This window comes from Glycine soja, chromosome 13 (assembly GCF_004193775.1).
Source record: "Glycine soja cultivar W05 chromosome 13, ASM419377v2, whole genome shotgun sequence".
Classification (NCBI taxonomy): Eukaryota; Viridiplantae; Streptophyta; class Magnoliopsida; order Fabales; family Fabaceae; genus Glycine; species Glycine soja.
The window spans coordinates 6,063,973-6,081,774 of NC_041014.1; the positions used below are offsets into that span (position 1 = coordinate 6,063,973).

Genomic DNA, 17,802 nt, shown 5'->3' on the forward strand with positions numbered 1-17,802 from the left:
AATTGAAGTTGCCTCTCCACCTCTGCTTACATATCATCGTAGGACACGACCAGCTGATTCTACAATGCCTGAGCCTCTCCTCGTGATCCTCATCCTTCTCCAACCAGTCCTCCAACCATGGATCCTGCTTCCTCACCAGTCTCTCATCACTTTAAGTCAGACTGACCCATTGCCATCTGAAAAGGTACTCGATCCACTCGTGACCCTTATCCTATTTATAACTTTTTGAGTTGCCATCGCTTGTCTCCTTCATATTCTTCCTTTGTTTTCTCTTTATTGTCACACCATGTTCCTTCTAATGTTCATGAGGCACTTAGTCATCCTGGATGGTGACAGACTATGATTGAAGAAATGCAGGCCCTTGAAAATAATGGTACTTGGAAACTTGTTCCTCTTCCACCTGGCAAGAAGACTGTGGGTTGTAGATGGGTTTATGCAGTTAAAGTTGGGCCTAATGGTGAGGTTGATCGACTTAAGGCTCGATTGGTAGCTAAAGGCTATACTCAGATTTATGGCCTTGATTATTGTGACACCTTTTCTCCTGTGGCTAAAATCACCACTGTTCGTCTGTTTCTTGTTATGGCAGCCATGCGCCATTGGCCTCTTCATCAGTTTGACATTAAGAATGCTTTCCTCCATGGTGATCTTGAGGAGGAGATTTATATGGAGCAACCTCCTGGGTTTGTTGCTCAGGGGGAGTATTCTCGTATGTAAGCTACATCGATCTCTCTATGGGTTGAAGCAATCCCTCGAGCGTGGTTTGGTAAATTTAGTCATACCGTTCAACTTTTTGGGTTGAAATGAAGTGAAGCTGATCATTCTGTTTTTTATTGTCATACATCTCCTGAGAAGTATGTTTATCTAATTGTATATGTTGATGATATAGTGATAACAGGAAATGATACTACTAAGATTGCCCAACTTAAAGAACACTTGTTTAGTCACTTCCAGACCAAAGATTTGGGATATCTGAAGTATTTTCTTGGTATTGAGGTTGCTCAATCAGAAGATGATGTCGTGATCTCACAGAGGAAGTATGCTCTTGATATTTTGGAGGAGACAGGTATGCAGAATTGTAGACCTGTTGATAGTCCTATGGATCCAAATCTAAAGCTTATGGCAGATCAAGGAGAAGCTTATCCTGACCCCGAGAGATACAGGAGACTTATGAAAAAATTCATTTATCTCACTATTACAAGACCTGATATCTCCTTTGTTGTTGGAGTGGTGAGTCAATTTATGCAAAATCCTCATGTTGATCATTGGGATGCTGTCATGCGCATTCTTAGATATGTGAAGAGAGCACCTGGGAAAGGATTGTTGTATGAAGACATAGGTAATACACAGGTATCGGGATATTGTGATGCAGATTGGGCTGGCTGCCCCATGGATAGGAGATCCAATTCTGGTTATTGTGTCTTCATTGGAGGGAATGCTATCTCTTGAAAGAGCAAGAAGCAAACTGTTGTTGCCCGGTCCAGTGCAGAGGCTGAATATAGATCTATGGCCATGGTTACATGTGAACTTATGTGGATTAAACAACTACTTCAAGAATTGAGATTCTGTGAAGTTGGACAGATGAAGTTATATTGTGATAACCAAGCCGCTCTCCATATTGCTTCAAATCCAGTCTTTCATGAGAGAACCAAGCACATGGAAATTGACTGTCATTTCATTCGGGAGAAGCTATTGTCCAAAGAAATTGTCACTGAATTCATTAGCTCTAATGATCAGCCAGCAAATATTTTGACTAAGTCATTGCGAGGACCTAGGATTCAGTCTATTTGTTCCAAGCTTGGTGCATATGATCTATATGCTCCAGCTTGAGGGGGAGTGTTGAATATCTTTTGGGTTTCTGAATTAGATTTGTATGCATCATTACTAAATATTTTTTCCTTGTTTTAGAAGTCAGCAGACATAGACTAGGCTAGGCTATCCTTTCCCCCTTTCTCTCTCTTATGCTTTGTACTCTATAAATCGTAAGCTGAAACATGAATACCATATGTCCTGTGAGTGAAATTTCCTCACACATTTAAATTTAAGTTTACAAAAGCCTACTGTTAGGTTGCTGGACCACTGATTAAAGTGCCCTACAAAATCTTTCTCCATTGATCTAAGCCATGTCCAGACTAGGAATAATGCATCATCCATCAACTTGCTTCCATTGAATGTTTCATTGGAGAAAATGATCCTATTCCTTTGCTGCCAAATAGTCCAGGTTAAAGCTATCCACCAGCACTTCCATCTGTTGCATCTTATCCCTTCATTCATCCCATTTCCGTGCTGTAGAAAATGTTGCCTCGGATTTTGAGGGAATGCGCCCGATATGTTGACCCAAGATAATGACTCCCACCATAAAGGTAATGTCTTGATGCAATTGAAGAATAAATGGGCTGTATCCTCCTCTTTGTTTCTGCAAAAAGGGCATATCGAGTCATTTATCTCTACATGTCTCCTTCGTAAGTTGGACTTAGTTGGCAAACGATCTCTAATCAGCCTCCAAGCAAAGATTGATGTTTTAGTTGGGATCCTTAGCTTCCTTAGGTCCTCAAAAACTCCATCCATCTTCTCCTCCGCTGATTCTCCCTGCAGCAGATTATACGCACTCTTTGTAGAGTAGTTGCCATTGGGATCAGGTATCCACCTCCAATTGTCTGCTGTATGTTGTTGAACTGCTGTCTGTGTTATCTCCCCCAGAAACCCGATAGCCGAGTCAACTTCATTATCAAATAGGGGTCTTCTCCAAGTAAAATTCCATTCCCAGGCTGTTTCTGTGAAGCTACCCAGTTGCTGGATGAGTTTTTGTTGCTGATAGGAGATTTGATACAGCCTAGGGTATTTTATCATTAATGCTACACCATCACCAGTCCAGCAGTCCTCCCAAAATCTGATTTTATCTCCACACCCCACCCTCCAGGCTGTTCCATTTTGAAGGGCATTACCTAGTTGTTGATCATGGGTCACCTCCATTAGGTCCTGCCACCACCGTGATTCGTTGCTGCCTCTTTTTCCTTCAGCCAATGATCTCCAACCACCATATTTGGAATCCAGTAATGATGTGCATGTTGATGATAGCCTTTATATTGTCTATGAAAAGCAACATAATAAAGAAATGCATGCATTGGCTTTGGGGTCTTGGAAATTGAGCATTAATCCATATTCTTTGTACAATCATGAACATCATGTCCTTCCTCTCAAAAATAGTTTTGTTGGTAGGAAGTTTGGACTTAATGAAACTATCTAGGGATATAACTCATGAGGTTAAGCTTTTGATTTTAGTGTATGTTTTAATTGTTTTTCCTAATATTTTCATAAGTTCTCCTCTACCATTCACTGGATATCTTCCATTTGACCTATTTTTCTCACTGGAGCATCTCTGTCTTCTTATCATATTAGAAAACCTCCTTACACAAGTTTCCATCGTCTTGTCTCCTGTAGTTCAACCCTAACTTTATCTTGAATACAATTATTCCTAATCTTGCATTGTATGTTCTCCCATCCACCTCTGAATTCTCGGCTTTGCCACACTCTGTTTTTGTTCTAGCTGGCACTTGACTGCCCATTGTCCAATATTCATTGCCATCGTTTATTGCTGTTCATATAGCAGTGAGGTAGAATTTCTAGAATTTGGCAGACACTTCTCTATCACAACTCATACCTGAGACTTTAATTTTTTTCACATCTTGTATCCTGTGGTTCAACCCTAACTTTCTCTTGAATACAATCACTCCTAATCTTATATTGTTTGTTCAGTCATCCACCTCTGAATTCTCATATTTGGTACACTCTAGTTTTGTTCTAGCTGCACTTCACAGCCCATTGCCCAACATTTATTGCCGTAGTTTATTGCTGTTCATCTAGTGGTTAGGTAGAAATTTCTTGGATTTTGTAGACACTTCTCAATCACAACTCATACCTGAGACTTGAAATTTTAGAATGTAGTACTGTTAGAAAGTATGAAACTGACTATTTTTCACCTTTTTGTGTAACATGAATTGTTTTTTTTTGCACAGCAAAAATAGATAGTATTATATATTAATCAGTACTAGGTGTACTGGATGAAGAATAAAATGTACAAGGCAAATTTGCCAGACCCAACATGAATTGTATGATTTATTTATTTATATTTAGCTCCCTGGCTTCCAATATTATTATATTACTCAGAAATAATTTTTTTTTTTTGCAGCTCAAAACATTTTGGTTATTTGCTTCAAACAGTCTCTTGATATTTTGTTAAGTTGCTTGCTTGTATTTACTGTCTGAATGCAAAAATTTAAGAAGCTTTATTTTTTTTTATTGAGCTTGATGCATAAACTAATTTACTTTTTAATTGTACATGATTATTTCAGGATGCTAAGAAAGGTGTCCTATTTATTGATTTTCCTCCTGTCCTTCAACTCCAGCTAAAAAGATTTGAATATGATTTTATGCGGGATACTATGGTTAAGGTTGGTAGTCCAGTTGACAAAATTCTTTATGCCTTATCTTGATATTGTCTGGCAGTTAGTACCTTTCTATTTAGGTTGTAGAAATTTTACCACTTGTGTTGAAATAGAGCTTCAATTATGCCAACTGTTGTAAGGAGTAAGGTGCATGTGGTGCGCTTCAGCTCTACTATAAAAGGCTGATGAAGATTTTTTTTTTTGATCAGGAAATTTACTAATATATTTTATTAAAAAAGCAGTAAAAGGGGTACTATTGTATATACAAATGAGCACCAAAATATGCAGAAATATGGTGTCCTAATACAAGGTGTATAGCAAGAATTAAGTAACCATAAATCTGACTGTAAATTTGGCACAATACTACCCATTGTCTACATACTAAACCCCCCCTGATTACAAAATCCATCCCTGATATTACTGGACCAGTAGTGGAAAGGTATGTCAAATACTTTTTCCAGGTTTTTTGGCCATGTCCAGCAGAAAAATAGAGCATCCTCCGTCAATTAGTTATTGTTGAAACTTTCGTTTGAGAACACGATTCTATTTCTATGGTGCCAAATACACCATGTTAGGAAGAGCCACCAAATCTGCCAGCGCTGCAACCTAATACCAGAAAACCTGCTGAAGGAATGTTGGAGGAAGTGATGTCTCGGACTTTGCAGGATTACTCCCACCATGTTTATCCATGACATCAATTCCCACCAAAGCGGCATAATTTTATCACAACTGAAGAATCAGTGTGCTGCATCCTCTTCATTATTTCTGCAGAATGGGCATATAACGTCATTAAATTCCACGTTCCTCCTGCGTAGATTAATCTTTGTTGGCAACCTGTCCTGGATTAATCTCCAAGCAAAGAAAGAGGCTTTACTTGGGATTTTGAGTTCCCAATCGCCCCAAAACTACTTTTTTCAAAGTTAATCTTTATCTCTGATACCAGCTCAAAACTACTCAATATCACCTTGATTGCTCTTACATTTTCCATTGACACCGCCCCGAAGAAAAGCGTATCATCTGCATACTATAAAATACTGAGTTCCACCTTATTTCTTCTAACTGAGAAACTTTAAAACAACTTTTTCTTCAATGCTTCTCTCATCAGACCATTTAGTCCCTCTGCAACAATATTAAATAGAAGTGGAGCTAGTGGATACAAGAACTTTGTCCAATCTGCTTTTGGCTGTCCCATTTGGTCTGTACCAAGTGAATCTTCGTCCCACAGAAGGTACATCGTCAACCTCTAAATCTGCAATCCATTCATTAATTTCTTTCATAATACCCTCATCCTGCATCATTTGACAAGTGCCTATTCTTTCTCAGGGTCTTCTAATACAATTAAAATCTCCTATTATACACCATAAGCCCCCCATATTTGCATGCCTTATCTGTCTGATCTGTTCCCACAAATTTCTTTTCAAAACTGCATCACATGGTGAGTATATATTCTCTATAATGACTCTGCCACCATCCGCATGCCGTGTCCCTTCCAGGTAAATGAAATCATCTCTAATCAACTTGTTTTCTAGTCTGAATGTCTCCTCATTCCATATAGTAACCCTCCAGCACTATTACGTGCTGGCAGTACCTCCCATCTAGCCTCAGGATCCCCCCACAAAGCTTGGCATACCTTCTTTCTATCCCTTCTCTTTTAGTCTCTTGTAGATATAACATATCTATTCTTTCTTCTTTCACTAGTTTTCTGATTGAGGCCCACTTTAACCCCCTCCCCAGCCCCCTTATATTGTATGTTATAAACTTCATTAATCCTCTGCACCTCTCCCTTATTCCTTTCTTCCATGCTCACCATTTTGCATACCATTATGTCCTCCTGGTTACAGCATTTGACTCCCAAATATTTTGCCATATCCCAATTGCTTGCAGCTTCTTTTACCAGCTCACATTTTGTAGGACTCATAGCTGACTTTAATACACCTGTTTTGTAATCATCATTGTGCCTTTCCTCCCATCTTATTATTTCTTTCAGTCTGCTACCCCCTAGCAATTTTGGGGATGTCTCGTGGTTAGTTTTGCTGGAGCTGGGCTCCTTTCCTTGGCTGCTGTTGCTGATCATTTTGGGGCCCAATTATTTCTTTGGGTCCATTTGTCTCTTTGGGTCCAGCTTCCTTTTTGCACCACCTGTTTCTAGAGTATACCTTCCACTTAGGGTCAGGCTCATTTATGTTAGAGCCCACCATCTGATATCTGTCTCCCTTTCTTTCCTCATTTATTTTGTTTGTGGGCCTTGTAATAGATAGAGGCATAGAGCTTCTTCTCTTTCCTCTGAATCAGCATGTGCCTCCTCCCCCTTTAATTCAAAATTATGGGTCAGTTGTGGGCCCTTTTCTTCTCTATATTTTTCTTTGTTACATCTGTTTTCGTTCTTCTCTTCCAACAACCATAGTACCATTCACCATTCCTGCGTCAACCTCCGCTGCCCTACCTCCTGACATCTGTCATCTTTTTCGTATCTGTCCTTTTCACCAAGTTGGCTTGCCAGGGTGGGTGTTTGGCGTCTGTCAGCATCCAGTGTTGTTAAATGGCGGCCATGATGGAGTTGCGTTGCGGTTTTCTGAAAAAACGCCACCGAATAGCGGTGGCGTGGCGGGTTAAAGATGGCGGCGCCATGGCGGCCGCCATAGCCATGGCGGCCATGGCGGATGTGGCGGCGAGGCGGAAAATGGCGGATGCAGCTGCAACCCTCGACCTCGAAGCTCCAACACAGCGCGACGACCCACGATCCCTGTGACCAGCCACGACCTCGGAACCACCCACACCTGCAACCAGCAACGACCCACGGCGGCGACGAGCATGGCAGCGACCACCCACGACAACGCGAATGGCGGCGACGAGCACGGCGTGAACGATGGCAACGCGAACGGAGAAGACGACCCAGCCAGAACCGTGACTTATACTGGTGGGGGTGGGCCAAAGCCTTTTTTTTTTGTTTTTGCTGCTTGACACCCCTTTTTGTTGTCTGCAGCTTTTTTTTCCGTTTTTCTATTTGACACCCCCCTTTTACTTTCGACAGTCCCATTTTTAATTTTTTTTTTCTATTTGACACCACAATTTTATTTTTTTTTCTGTTCAGTCCTCTTTTTAATGAGTTTATTTGGTGTTGGTACTTGATTATTGTATGAACTCATCAAACTTTTTTAGTTTATTTGAATGCAATCCTTTGTTTTTTTCAATTTCAATGAGTTTATATATATGTTTTTTTTTTTTTTGTCCGTCATGACATCCGCCATTTTCCGCTACGCCATCCGCCATATTTTTATGGCGGATTTTTTACTTTCTGCCATGAACCGTCATCCGCCATTAACAACATTGTCAGCATCACATGGAGACTCAACCCCATGGCTAGTACTATTGTCGCTAGGCCTAATGTTGATTGGTCTACCTGGCAGAGGGTCCTGACTAATGTCCATGGGTCTTTGTTTAATACATTGACCAGCAGACAATAGATTCTCCCCTTTGCTTTTGTGCTGGTCACTCTCTACTGCTCCCACGTACATGGCTTCTGCCGATGACTTGCCGACAAACATTTTGTATTTCGACATCAGGCTCTGTCCCCATTGCTTTTACAGCTACAGGGGCTGTAACATGTCTCCTCCACGATATTATTGACATATTCGACCTTGTTAATGGATATGCCAGCATCCTGTGGTTAATTGTGGGGTGCCATGGTGTCTTAATGAGCACTCTTGCCCTGTCCAGGCGTTGGAGGTCTGCAGCTTCGTCATCAATGTCGACCACTTCACCCACCACCCCTACAATCTTTTTGATATTTTCCATGTCCCATGCGTGTAACGGGACTCCCTAGCATAGGACCCAAACCAACCTGAAACAAGAATTCAAGGTTGGGCTCCATTTCTCCAATGTATGAAACATGGACAAACCACTTTCGTCTTCTTTCCTGCACAAATCTTCTGCTCTGGTATCACTAAGGCCTATGAGTAGTACCATATCACCACCAAGGTACTTAGGCCTAACGTCCTCACCTCTGTCTCACATCAGTTCTTCCTCTAATCTGTCGACCATCGTCAGGTTTCGTAACCTACCAACCCATGCTTCACTGAACCATTTCCTCTGTTCGATGGGTATCGTTAGCGGTATTGACGAGTGGGATGGTTGCTTCATCACTTGGTTATGTGTCGGGACCCATCTCTTTGTCGTCGTCTTGCTGCCTGTTGCAACCGCTTTCGCATACGAAACCGGTAATGTGTTTAGTTGAGGATAATGCTTCCAGGCTCCTCTGTTCCACATTGTTTATGTTGTTTTCAGCCTGCCGATGCCCTCGTCTCGCTCTGCCAGCTTATCCCTAACATTTCCCTCCTTTTATTGATCAGCGATGTTGGTTTTCCTTGTCAGCTTTTGTTCCCTTCCATGTTTTGGGAGGTTCGCGTGCAGTTTCAATTTCCTGATAATCAGGTTATCCAACTGCCTCTAAAGTTTTCGAACATCTTGAACCCCTTTGAATCGCATGAAACCATATCTCCTCCCACTTCTGTTTCTATTCTTTGCGATGAAAATCTCCTTGACGTCGCCTCATTTTTTAAATTCGAACCATACGTCCTTTTCCCCCATAACTTTTGGAAAACACGTGAAGTAGAAGGAAGACACGTCTAATGCGTCCCTCCAGTTTTTCCGCCTCCCCTCACCTCGTTGTGCCACCACTGTTGCCACATTGCGTTGCTCGTACCCTTTCTCGGCATAGCTGAGACATGGTCACTTTCTTACCCTGTTTTGCTCCCTCCCTCACCCACTCTCTCTCTCTCTCTCTCTCTCTCTAGACATTTCTATAATTTTTGTCCGGTGAATAATACCCTAAGTGATTGTTTCTTAATATTTAATTATTTTAAAATAGTTTTTTATTAGTGCTGTTGGTATAGGGGATGGGGGTTGTATGATTGACTATTTACTTCCATCATTTGAGATTGTTACAGAGAAGGAGGATTTTCTGCAAGAGTGAGCATGGGGATCAGCTATGATCATAAATGTCTATGTTTCTGGCAATTTTCATTCACATTGATAGATTGCCCACCTTTTCAATACATGGAAGATTTATTTTTTGTTTGTCATATCACTATATAGATTAATGACCGTTATGAGTTTCCCTTACAACTTGATCTTGATCGTGAGGATGGGAAATATCTATCACCTGATGCTGATAGGAGTGTCCGCAATCTTTACACACTTCACAGGTAATGTTATGGTAGTGCATGTAGTATTTGTTAGTACAGATTGCATGAGATTCTTAATAGTATGTTTATTTACATTACCAGCATACATAACTGGTGTTATTTTGTGATTTTATGTATGCGGTTGATGATTGGGTATGTAATTCCCAGTTTTGTCTTCGGTTTTTTTAGAGTATGATTATTTGCTGAGCGGTGCAACTTTTATAGGCACTTGTTGCTATATATGTTGCATAGTTTTCTCCTCATGTGCAATTAGTTAGTTCATTTCATATCTGAATGAAATAAATTGTTAATATACATGGATCATCTTTTATCATAGAATGATTTCATTTTATATATGGTTTCCATGAATGTTATGAAGAACATTTTGAAAGTGGCTGCTATAAGCTTCCTATCCAATATTATTTTATTGACTTCATCTCTTCTTAATTGGGGTTGTTTTTGTGATGTTTTCTGTGGTGGGTAACATGATTTCCTTATTTGTCTTTGTCTTTGATTTGTTTAAAGCATTGTGATATCTTTTGCTGAATTGCACAAGTTTCAGAATCACTTATTGATACATTGGCATAGCTTGCCCTCCATATACTTTTATCTATTGCAATCGGTAAATGCACTTTATATCGAGGATAGTGGTTGAGGATAAAAATGAATAGAGCAATTAGTACAGATGCTTGTTTGGAAAGGGCTACTTATGAACAAATAAATAGAACAGTTTATCTTGGGGAGAAACAATACTTGGCCCTTCCAAATCAAATCAAATCCAATCCAATCCAAGACATTTTCTAAATCATTAAGGAATAGTAAAAATGAGGTAAATATTATCATAAAGCAATTGGTTACTTCAATAAGAATGTGAACAACTGTTGAATAAACTGGGAGAGAGAGAAGGAAGAGAAAACTTGTTGAACATAAAGGCTAATTTTATTGATTATCAAAAGTTAATTACAGAAGGTTATAAAAGAGGTATATATAGACCTCTGTTCTGTTATTGTTACAGATTGTAACTAACTAACAAAATCTAACCAGCTTTAACTTATTCTAACCAACTCTAAGATAGGTGCTGTTAAAAAAAAAGAGCTAGAGATGAGAGAGAGAGAGAGAGGAAGAGCGAGACAGAGAGAGAGAGATAGAACCAGAGCTAGAGAGAGACAGAGAGAGAGCCATAGTGAGAGAGAGAATCAGAGAGAGAGAGAAAGACAGAGAGACCATCTGAGAGAGAGAGAAAGACCAAATGACAAACGGAAGGAACGACAACCCTCTAGCGCACGTGTTCAACAAGGAGTGGAGGCCAACAAAGTCAACCACCGTAGTCAGAACGATCAACACAGATGTGGAGTTGCGGAGGTCGCCAACACCGAGCTTATGGAGGACGATGGGCAACGAAACAGTCACGCCAACCAACACGAGGGGCAATGGATTCAGGTGATGGGCAGAAGAAAGGCATCTTTGAAGAGTGGCTCAACTTCTCGTGGGGGTAGTGGAGTTCTGAAACACTCTTACCAGCGCACTGAAATAGGAAGGCTCCACAGAGTAATGTGGCGGGATAGGTTGGATATAACCTCCTTCTATTTCTCCCACTTCCCCGATGGCACCAATGAAAAGGACCTCTGGAAGAAATTCCAGGAATGGGGAAGGGTGAGGGAGGTATTCATACCGCAGAAGAAGAACAAAAATGGCCATAGATATGGCTTCGTGCGTTTCAAAGGGGTGGAAGACGTAGCTTCATTAGAGAGACGGCTGGACAACAATATCTATATTCAGGGATTTTCCCTAAACATGAGATCGGTGAGGTCTTTTTCATTTTTGTCCAAATCAAAGTCAAATGAGAGAGAGAGAAAGAAAGAGAGAGAGAGATTGAGAGAGAGAGAAAGAGTGAGGAGAGAGAGAAACTCTGGGAGGGGGAGAGATACACCGAGGGTTAACAGAGCTAAGTGTGAGAGAGAGAGCCTCGGGGAGACGTCTCGACGGAGTTATGCCGAAAACATAGGAAGAGCTAAGTTGACTCATTCAGTGACTAATTGGAGAGATCATAAGGACATCACGTCCTTATATTTCTCCCGCTTTGCCGAAGACATCACAGAGAAAGATCTGTGGTATCACTTCAAGAGATGGGGGGATGTCCGAGAGATTTTCATTCCGAAAAGAAGGAACCTGGCGGGAAGAAGATACGGCTTCGTCAGGTTTAAAGGGGTTCAAGATATCCCTTACTTGGTGAAGAAATTGGATAGCATCGTTATAGGGGGTTTGAAACTGTTCGTTAATCTCCCAAAGTATGGTAGGGAGAAATGTCGAGAGACAATGGGAAATATCCAGGCAAAGCCATCCATGGACAGAAAGCAAGGAGGGGAATTTCGTAATCGACACGCGCCGCCAATTTCATATGCAGACGCACTGAGACGAAACACAAGCAGAGAGGGAGATCAGAAGACATTTTTCAACCCCAACAACCAATATACTTCCTTATCGGTGGCCCAAATACAACTTGAACCAGAAGATACTTTGTGGTTGAAGGAAGCATGGGTAGCTCACTTAAAAAACCCAGCAATGTATGATCGTGTGGAGGAAGAGTTACTGTGGGAGACGGGAAGGGATGTACGCACAACATTCATGGGTGATGATCAAGTCCTCCTGCTGGGTCTCTCTGAACATGACGCAAACCAGCTCATCAATGGAGGCAGAACATTTTTATTCTCATCTATTGAAAGATGGCACCCAAATATGAGAGTAGATTATCGGTTAACATGGATTCAGTGTTGGGGGATCCCTGTTCAGGCATGGAACCCAAAACACTTTAACCAGATCATAGCTGCTATGGGTGAGGTGGTGGACATCTACGACTCAGTCGAGGAGAAAAGAAGGGTGGATATAGCGCGGCTTCTTATCCGGACTCAATGGCGGCCATCAATTCAACATACGGTGGAAGTCATGATCGACGGCGCCAAATTCATGGTCCACATCACCGAGGAATCCTGTCAAGGCCACCTAGGATGTTCGCGGAGGGGGGGGAACGCAGAAGGGTCATCGGAGGAGATTAACTCCGATGACTCCATGTTCGATAGCTCATCCCACATCAACTGGGACCACGGCGATAACGCTTCAGACCTACCGGAGTTGGAGTCCTGTAGCAATCCTCACGGGGGAGCTTCTCAGAACTCCGTCGGCGCCGAAGACCGAGGGGGGCCAAGTCGAGTACGTCCGTCGGTGTTGGAATTGCTATCCGTGCGAGAGGGTGAGGTCGCGAACTCATCGCGGGGCACCGAAGTCCAGCAGACACGGATTTTACCCACTGGATATTCAGACGGGTGCGACCCGGTGGGTATTTACCCTCGGTCCATAGCAGAAACATGGGTAACTCCTTTGCCTGGACATAAATTCAAATCCTCTTCTCAGATTATGGAGACAAAAGCAGAGATGAGGCATTTGGTCAGCCCTGACGCCAGGAGTGTAGAGGCTAAGAAACATCACAAAAAGAGTAATGGTGGTAACGGGAGGTCTAGGGGGGGGGGGGTTTATGGCCAAAAGAAAGTTCATGCAGAAGACAGACACGTGGCATTATTTGAAGACAGGGCTGACACATATGATAAGCCTATGGACAGTGAAATGGAGGGGCACCCAACAAACAACATTCTCTGGTCAGCACAAAAAGATGAGCATATTTCCTTTTCTACCCCCAAAGAAAAAAATTCTTTGCTGGGCCTTCAAACAAAAGTTGGGCTAGACGGAAATCAGTGGCAAGTTTATTCAAGGAAGAAGAGGTCCCAAAAGCAATCAAATACGGGCCTCCTCCCCTCTAATCCTAGTTGCTCAACAATCTTTGGAAACAAACAACAGCATCAGAATAATATTTCGATACAGCCAGAGGAAACTCATCAGGATATTTTACAGCAACAGTCCACAATGGAAGCAGCAGGGGCAATTCCAATATCAGACACCCAACACGATCATGAGGCAAATCTCATATTGGATGTGGCAAAACAGTTGGGCCTTACTGGAGAAGGAAGCAAGGAGGAAATTCTGGAGAAGTTCCAGCACATGGAGGAGAGAGATAGAGCGGATGCAACAAGAAGGGCTAATAATAGTAGGAATCTATGAAGATAATTTCCTACAATGTTAGAGGCCTTGGGAGGGGTGTTAAGTGGGGAGCAATCAGAAGAATGATCAAGAAGGAGGCTGTGGACTTTATATGCCTTCAAGAGACAAAGAAAGATTTGGTAGATTCACCTATGTGTCAGGCTTTATGGGGTAATGTAGATGTAAGGTGGGAAATGCTCCCAGCTATTAATTCTGCTGGTGGTATTCTTTGTTTATGGAGTGAGAAGTCATTCAGATTGCAAAGGAAGATTCTTGGAATTGGGTTTATTATATTGGTTGGGGAATGGATTCAAGAAGCTCAAATGATAACTCTAGTTACTATTTACTCTCCTTGCGACATTCATAACAAAAGAATTCTATGGGACTCTATAAAGCAGCTCAGACAGTCTATGGAGGGGGGCTTGTGGTGTATAATGGGAGATTTTAATTCTATAAGGAGCCCTCATGAAAGATTTTCTGATGTACAAAGCCCTCATGAAGATAGCTGTACCAGAGAATTTAATCAGTGGATTGATGATTTAGAAGTCTTAGAGGTCCCTTGGCTGGGAAGGAAGTTTACATGGTATAGGCCTAATGGTACATCTAAAAGCAGACTTGATAGATTTTTGGTTTCCCATGACTGGTTGGTTAGATGGCCCAGCAGTTCTCAATTCACTCTTGCTCGGAATTTCTCAGACCATTGCCCAATTGTACTTCGCTCTAAGGAAATTGATTGGGGCCCAAAACCTTTTCGTATCTTGGATTGTTGGCTTAGAGATAAATCTTTCAAGGAGGCTGTTCACCATAGCTGGAATTCTATTCAACAGCCAGGTTGGGGTGGATTTATCCTCAAACAAAAGCTTAAGAACCTGAAGCACAGCTTGAAGGCTTGGAATAAACACCTATTTGGAGATACTCTATCAAAGATTAACAGGATTGAGGCTGATCTAAACAAACTAGAGGAAGACACAAGCCAAAGGATTTTGTCCCCTCATGAACAGCAGCATAGAAAACAACTGCAGGAAGATCTTTGGGCTGCAGCCCAAGCCCATGAGTCCTTGCTGAGACAGAAATCTAGATCAAGGTGGATCAAGGAGGGTGATTGCAATTCTCGCTTTTTCCACATGGTGATAAATGCCAACCGCAGTATCAGCTCTTTAAAAGGAGTTATGGTGGATGGAGTTTGGACAACTGAACCTCATGTTGTGAAGGAGGAGGTTAGATCTTTCTTTATGCATAGGTTTATGGAACCAGACCTCCATAGACCCACTTTAGATGGTACCCCCTTTCAAAGCATTTCTCATCAACAAAATATCGAGCTGGTGAAGCCTTTTTTGGAGGAGGAAGTGAGGGAAGCAATCTGGGATTGTGGAAGTGACAAGAGCCCCGGGCCTGATGGGATCAACTTCAATTTCATCAAGAATTTTTGGCAGTTGCTCAAGCCTGACATTCTCCGATTTATAGATGAATTTCATGCTAATGGAATTTTTCCTAGGGGAGGCAATGCTTCCTTCCTAGCTTTAATTCCAAAGAAGGTTGATCCACAAGTTTTGAATGATTACAGACCTATATCCCTCATAGGCTGTATGTATAAGATTGTAGCGAAGATCCTAGCTAAGAGAATGAAGACAGTGCTGCCAACCATCATTAATGAAGCTCAATCAGCTTTTATTGAAGGGAGACACCTTCTTCAGAGTGTCCTCATAGCTAATGAAGTCATTGATGAAGCTAAAAGGAGCCATAAACCCTGTCTCATATTCAAAGTTGATTATGAAAAGGCTTATGACTCGGTATCATGGAATTTTTTGTTGTATATGCTGAAAAGAACAGGATTTAGTCCTAAATGGATCAGCTGGATGGAAGGGTGTCTGAAATCAGCCTCAATTTCAGTCTTGGTCAATGGTAGCCCCACAACGGAGTTCAAGCCTCAAAGGGGTCTTAGACAAGGGGACCCTCTGGCTCCATTTTTATTCAATATAGTAGCTGAGGCATTGAATGGTCTGATGAGGACAGCGCTGGCAGCAAACCTGTACAAAGGCTTCAATATTGCTAGTTCTGAAGTCAGTATTAGCTTATTACAATACGCGGACGACACGATCTTTTTTGGTGAAGCTTCTATGGAAAATGTGAAAGTTCTCAAAGCTATCCTTAGAACTTTTGAAGTGGTTTCTGGTTTAAAAATAAATTTTGCCAAAAGCTCTTTTGGTGCTTTTGGTAGGGATGACCAGTGGAGGCAAATGGCAGCTACCTATCTTAATTGCAGTCAGTTAGCTCTTCCTTTTGTTTATCTTGGTATACCCATTGGGGCCAACCCGAGGCAAGCTCATGTGTGGGAACCTATTATACAAAAATTTGAGAGGAGACTAGCTACATGGAAGAAGAGATATATCTCTTATGGGGGGAGAGTGATTCTTATCCAATCAGTCCTTACTTCTCTTCCTATTTATTATTTTTCTTTTTTCAGGGTTCCCCGTATAGTGGCTGACAAATTAATCAGAATTCAGAGAAGCTTTCTTTGGGGAGGAGGTCATGACAACAACAAAATTGCCTGGATATCTTGGAAAACAGTTTGCTTACCCAAAGACAAAGGAGGTTTAGGCATTAAAGACATCCATACCTTTAACATGGCCCTCCTTGGCAAATGGATGTGGAACCTTATGTACCAACAAGGGGCTCTATGGGTTGCAGTTTTGGAAGCTAAATATGGGGGCTGGAGAGGTCTAGTTGGAGAAGGAAACTCAAGCTGTCAGTCAATTTGGTGGAGGGACTTAAAAAAAGCTATGCATATGCCCTACAATGGAAAGACTCTTTATCAACAAATTAAGTGGAAGGTAGAAGCTGGAAATAAGGTTAGATTTTGGGAGGATAGGTGGATTAGTCACGACCAATCTTTAGCTGAAAAGTACCCGTGGCTCTATGTGAATTCCAACCATCAATACCAGCTGGTTGGTTCCTTGGGGCAGCATAGCAACCTTGGGTGGAATTGGAACTTTAGTTGGAGACGTCAGCTGTTTGACAGTGAAATAGAATCAGCCATATCCTTCCTCTCTGAAGTTGAAGGTATATCCATTAATTCTCAAGGTTCTGACACTTGGGTATGGACAGCAGAAGCATCGGGTATCTTCTCTACTCGTAGTGCTTACTCATCGATTTGGGAGGAGGTAGCTGTTGACAACCTTCATGAGTGTTTTGAGGACCTTTGGAAGATTAAGATCCCGAGTAAATTTTTAATGTTTGCTTGGAGGTTACTGTGGGACAGATTACCTACAAAAGCTAATTTAAGGGCCAGGCAAGTGCAGATCTCGGATCTGACTTGTCCATTTTGCAGAAGGGTGGAGGAGAATGCTTCCCACATTTTTATTCACTGCATTAAGACTCAACCTATATGGTGGGAAACAATGAATTGGATAAATATGCAGGGACCTCTTCCATGGAGCATAACAGATCATTTCATGCAGTTTTCTTCCCTGCAAGTGGCTGGTATAAGACCTAGGAGGTGGTAGTGGTGGTGGATGGCGGTTACTTGGTCTATTTGGCAGCTTAGAAACAGCATTGTATTTTCCAATGCAACTTTTGATGGCAACAAACTGGTTGAAGATGCGTCTTTCTTATTATGGACTTGGCTTCATAATTTGGAGAAGGACTTCTCTTTGCATTTTAATCAGTGGTCGAGTAACCTTCGACAGAATTTTTTGCAGTAGTAGGGTTACACTCTTTGTTAATTCATATGTATTCCTTCCATAATTTGGTTCCTTATCAGACTTGTGTTGTCTGCTTTCAGGAACCATTTATATGGACTTTAAATTTGTAATAGTACCTCTGGTACTTATTATTCAATATATATATTTATCTTTGCAGACCAAAAAAAGTATATCTATATTCAGGGGATGAAGCTGTTTGTCAATCAGCCTAAATTTCACAGGGGTGGTAGCAGGGCAGCTAAACCATCTTCGGACCCTCATAATAGACTAAAAATCAGCCTCAGGGTGCCGGATGGGCCAGAACAGAAGGCACATCAAGTCCCAACGTCTACTAGACTGAAATCATATGTGGAGGTTGTGAAACAGAGCAACAATGTAAAGAATGGT

General features: G+C 41.6%; 1 protein-coding gene across 3 annotated transcripts in view; it reads left to right on the forward strand.

The window, feature by feature from the left end:
* LOC114382303 (ubiquitin carboxyl-terminal hydrolase 13-like) overlaps positions 1 to 17,802 on the forward strand; it is a 79,019-nt gene that overhangs the window by 5,511 nt on the left and 55,706 nt on the right. For all 3 annotated transcript variants that reach the window (XR_003660235.1, XM_028341620.1, XM_028341621.1), the window contains exons 9-10: positions 4,350 to 4,448; positions 9,537 to 9,646. Coding sequence is in view for 2 of the 3 variants with exons in the window: in XM_028341620.1 (XP_028197421.1) it covers positions 4,350 to 4,448; positions 9,537 to 9,646 (209 nt within the window). In the remaining variant the exon portion in view is untranslated. The remainder of the gene's footprint in view (positions 1 to 4,349; positions 4,449 to 9,536; positions 9,647 to 17,802) is intronic.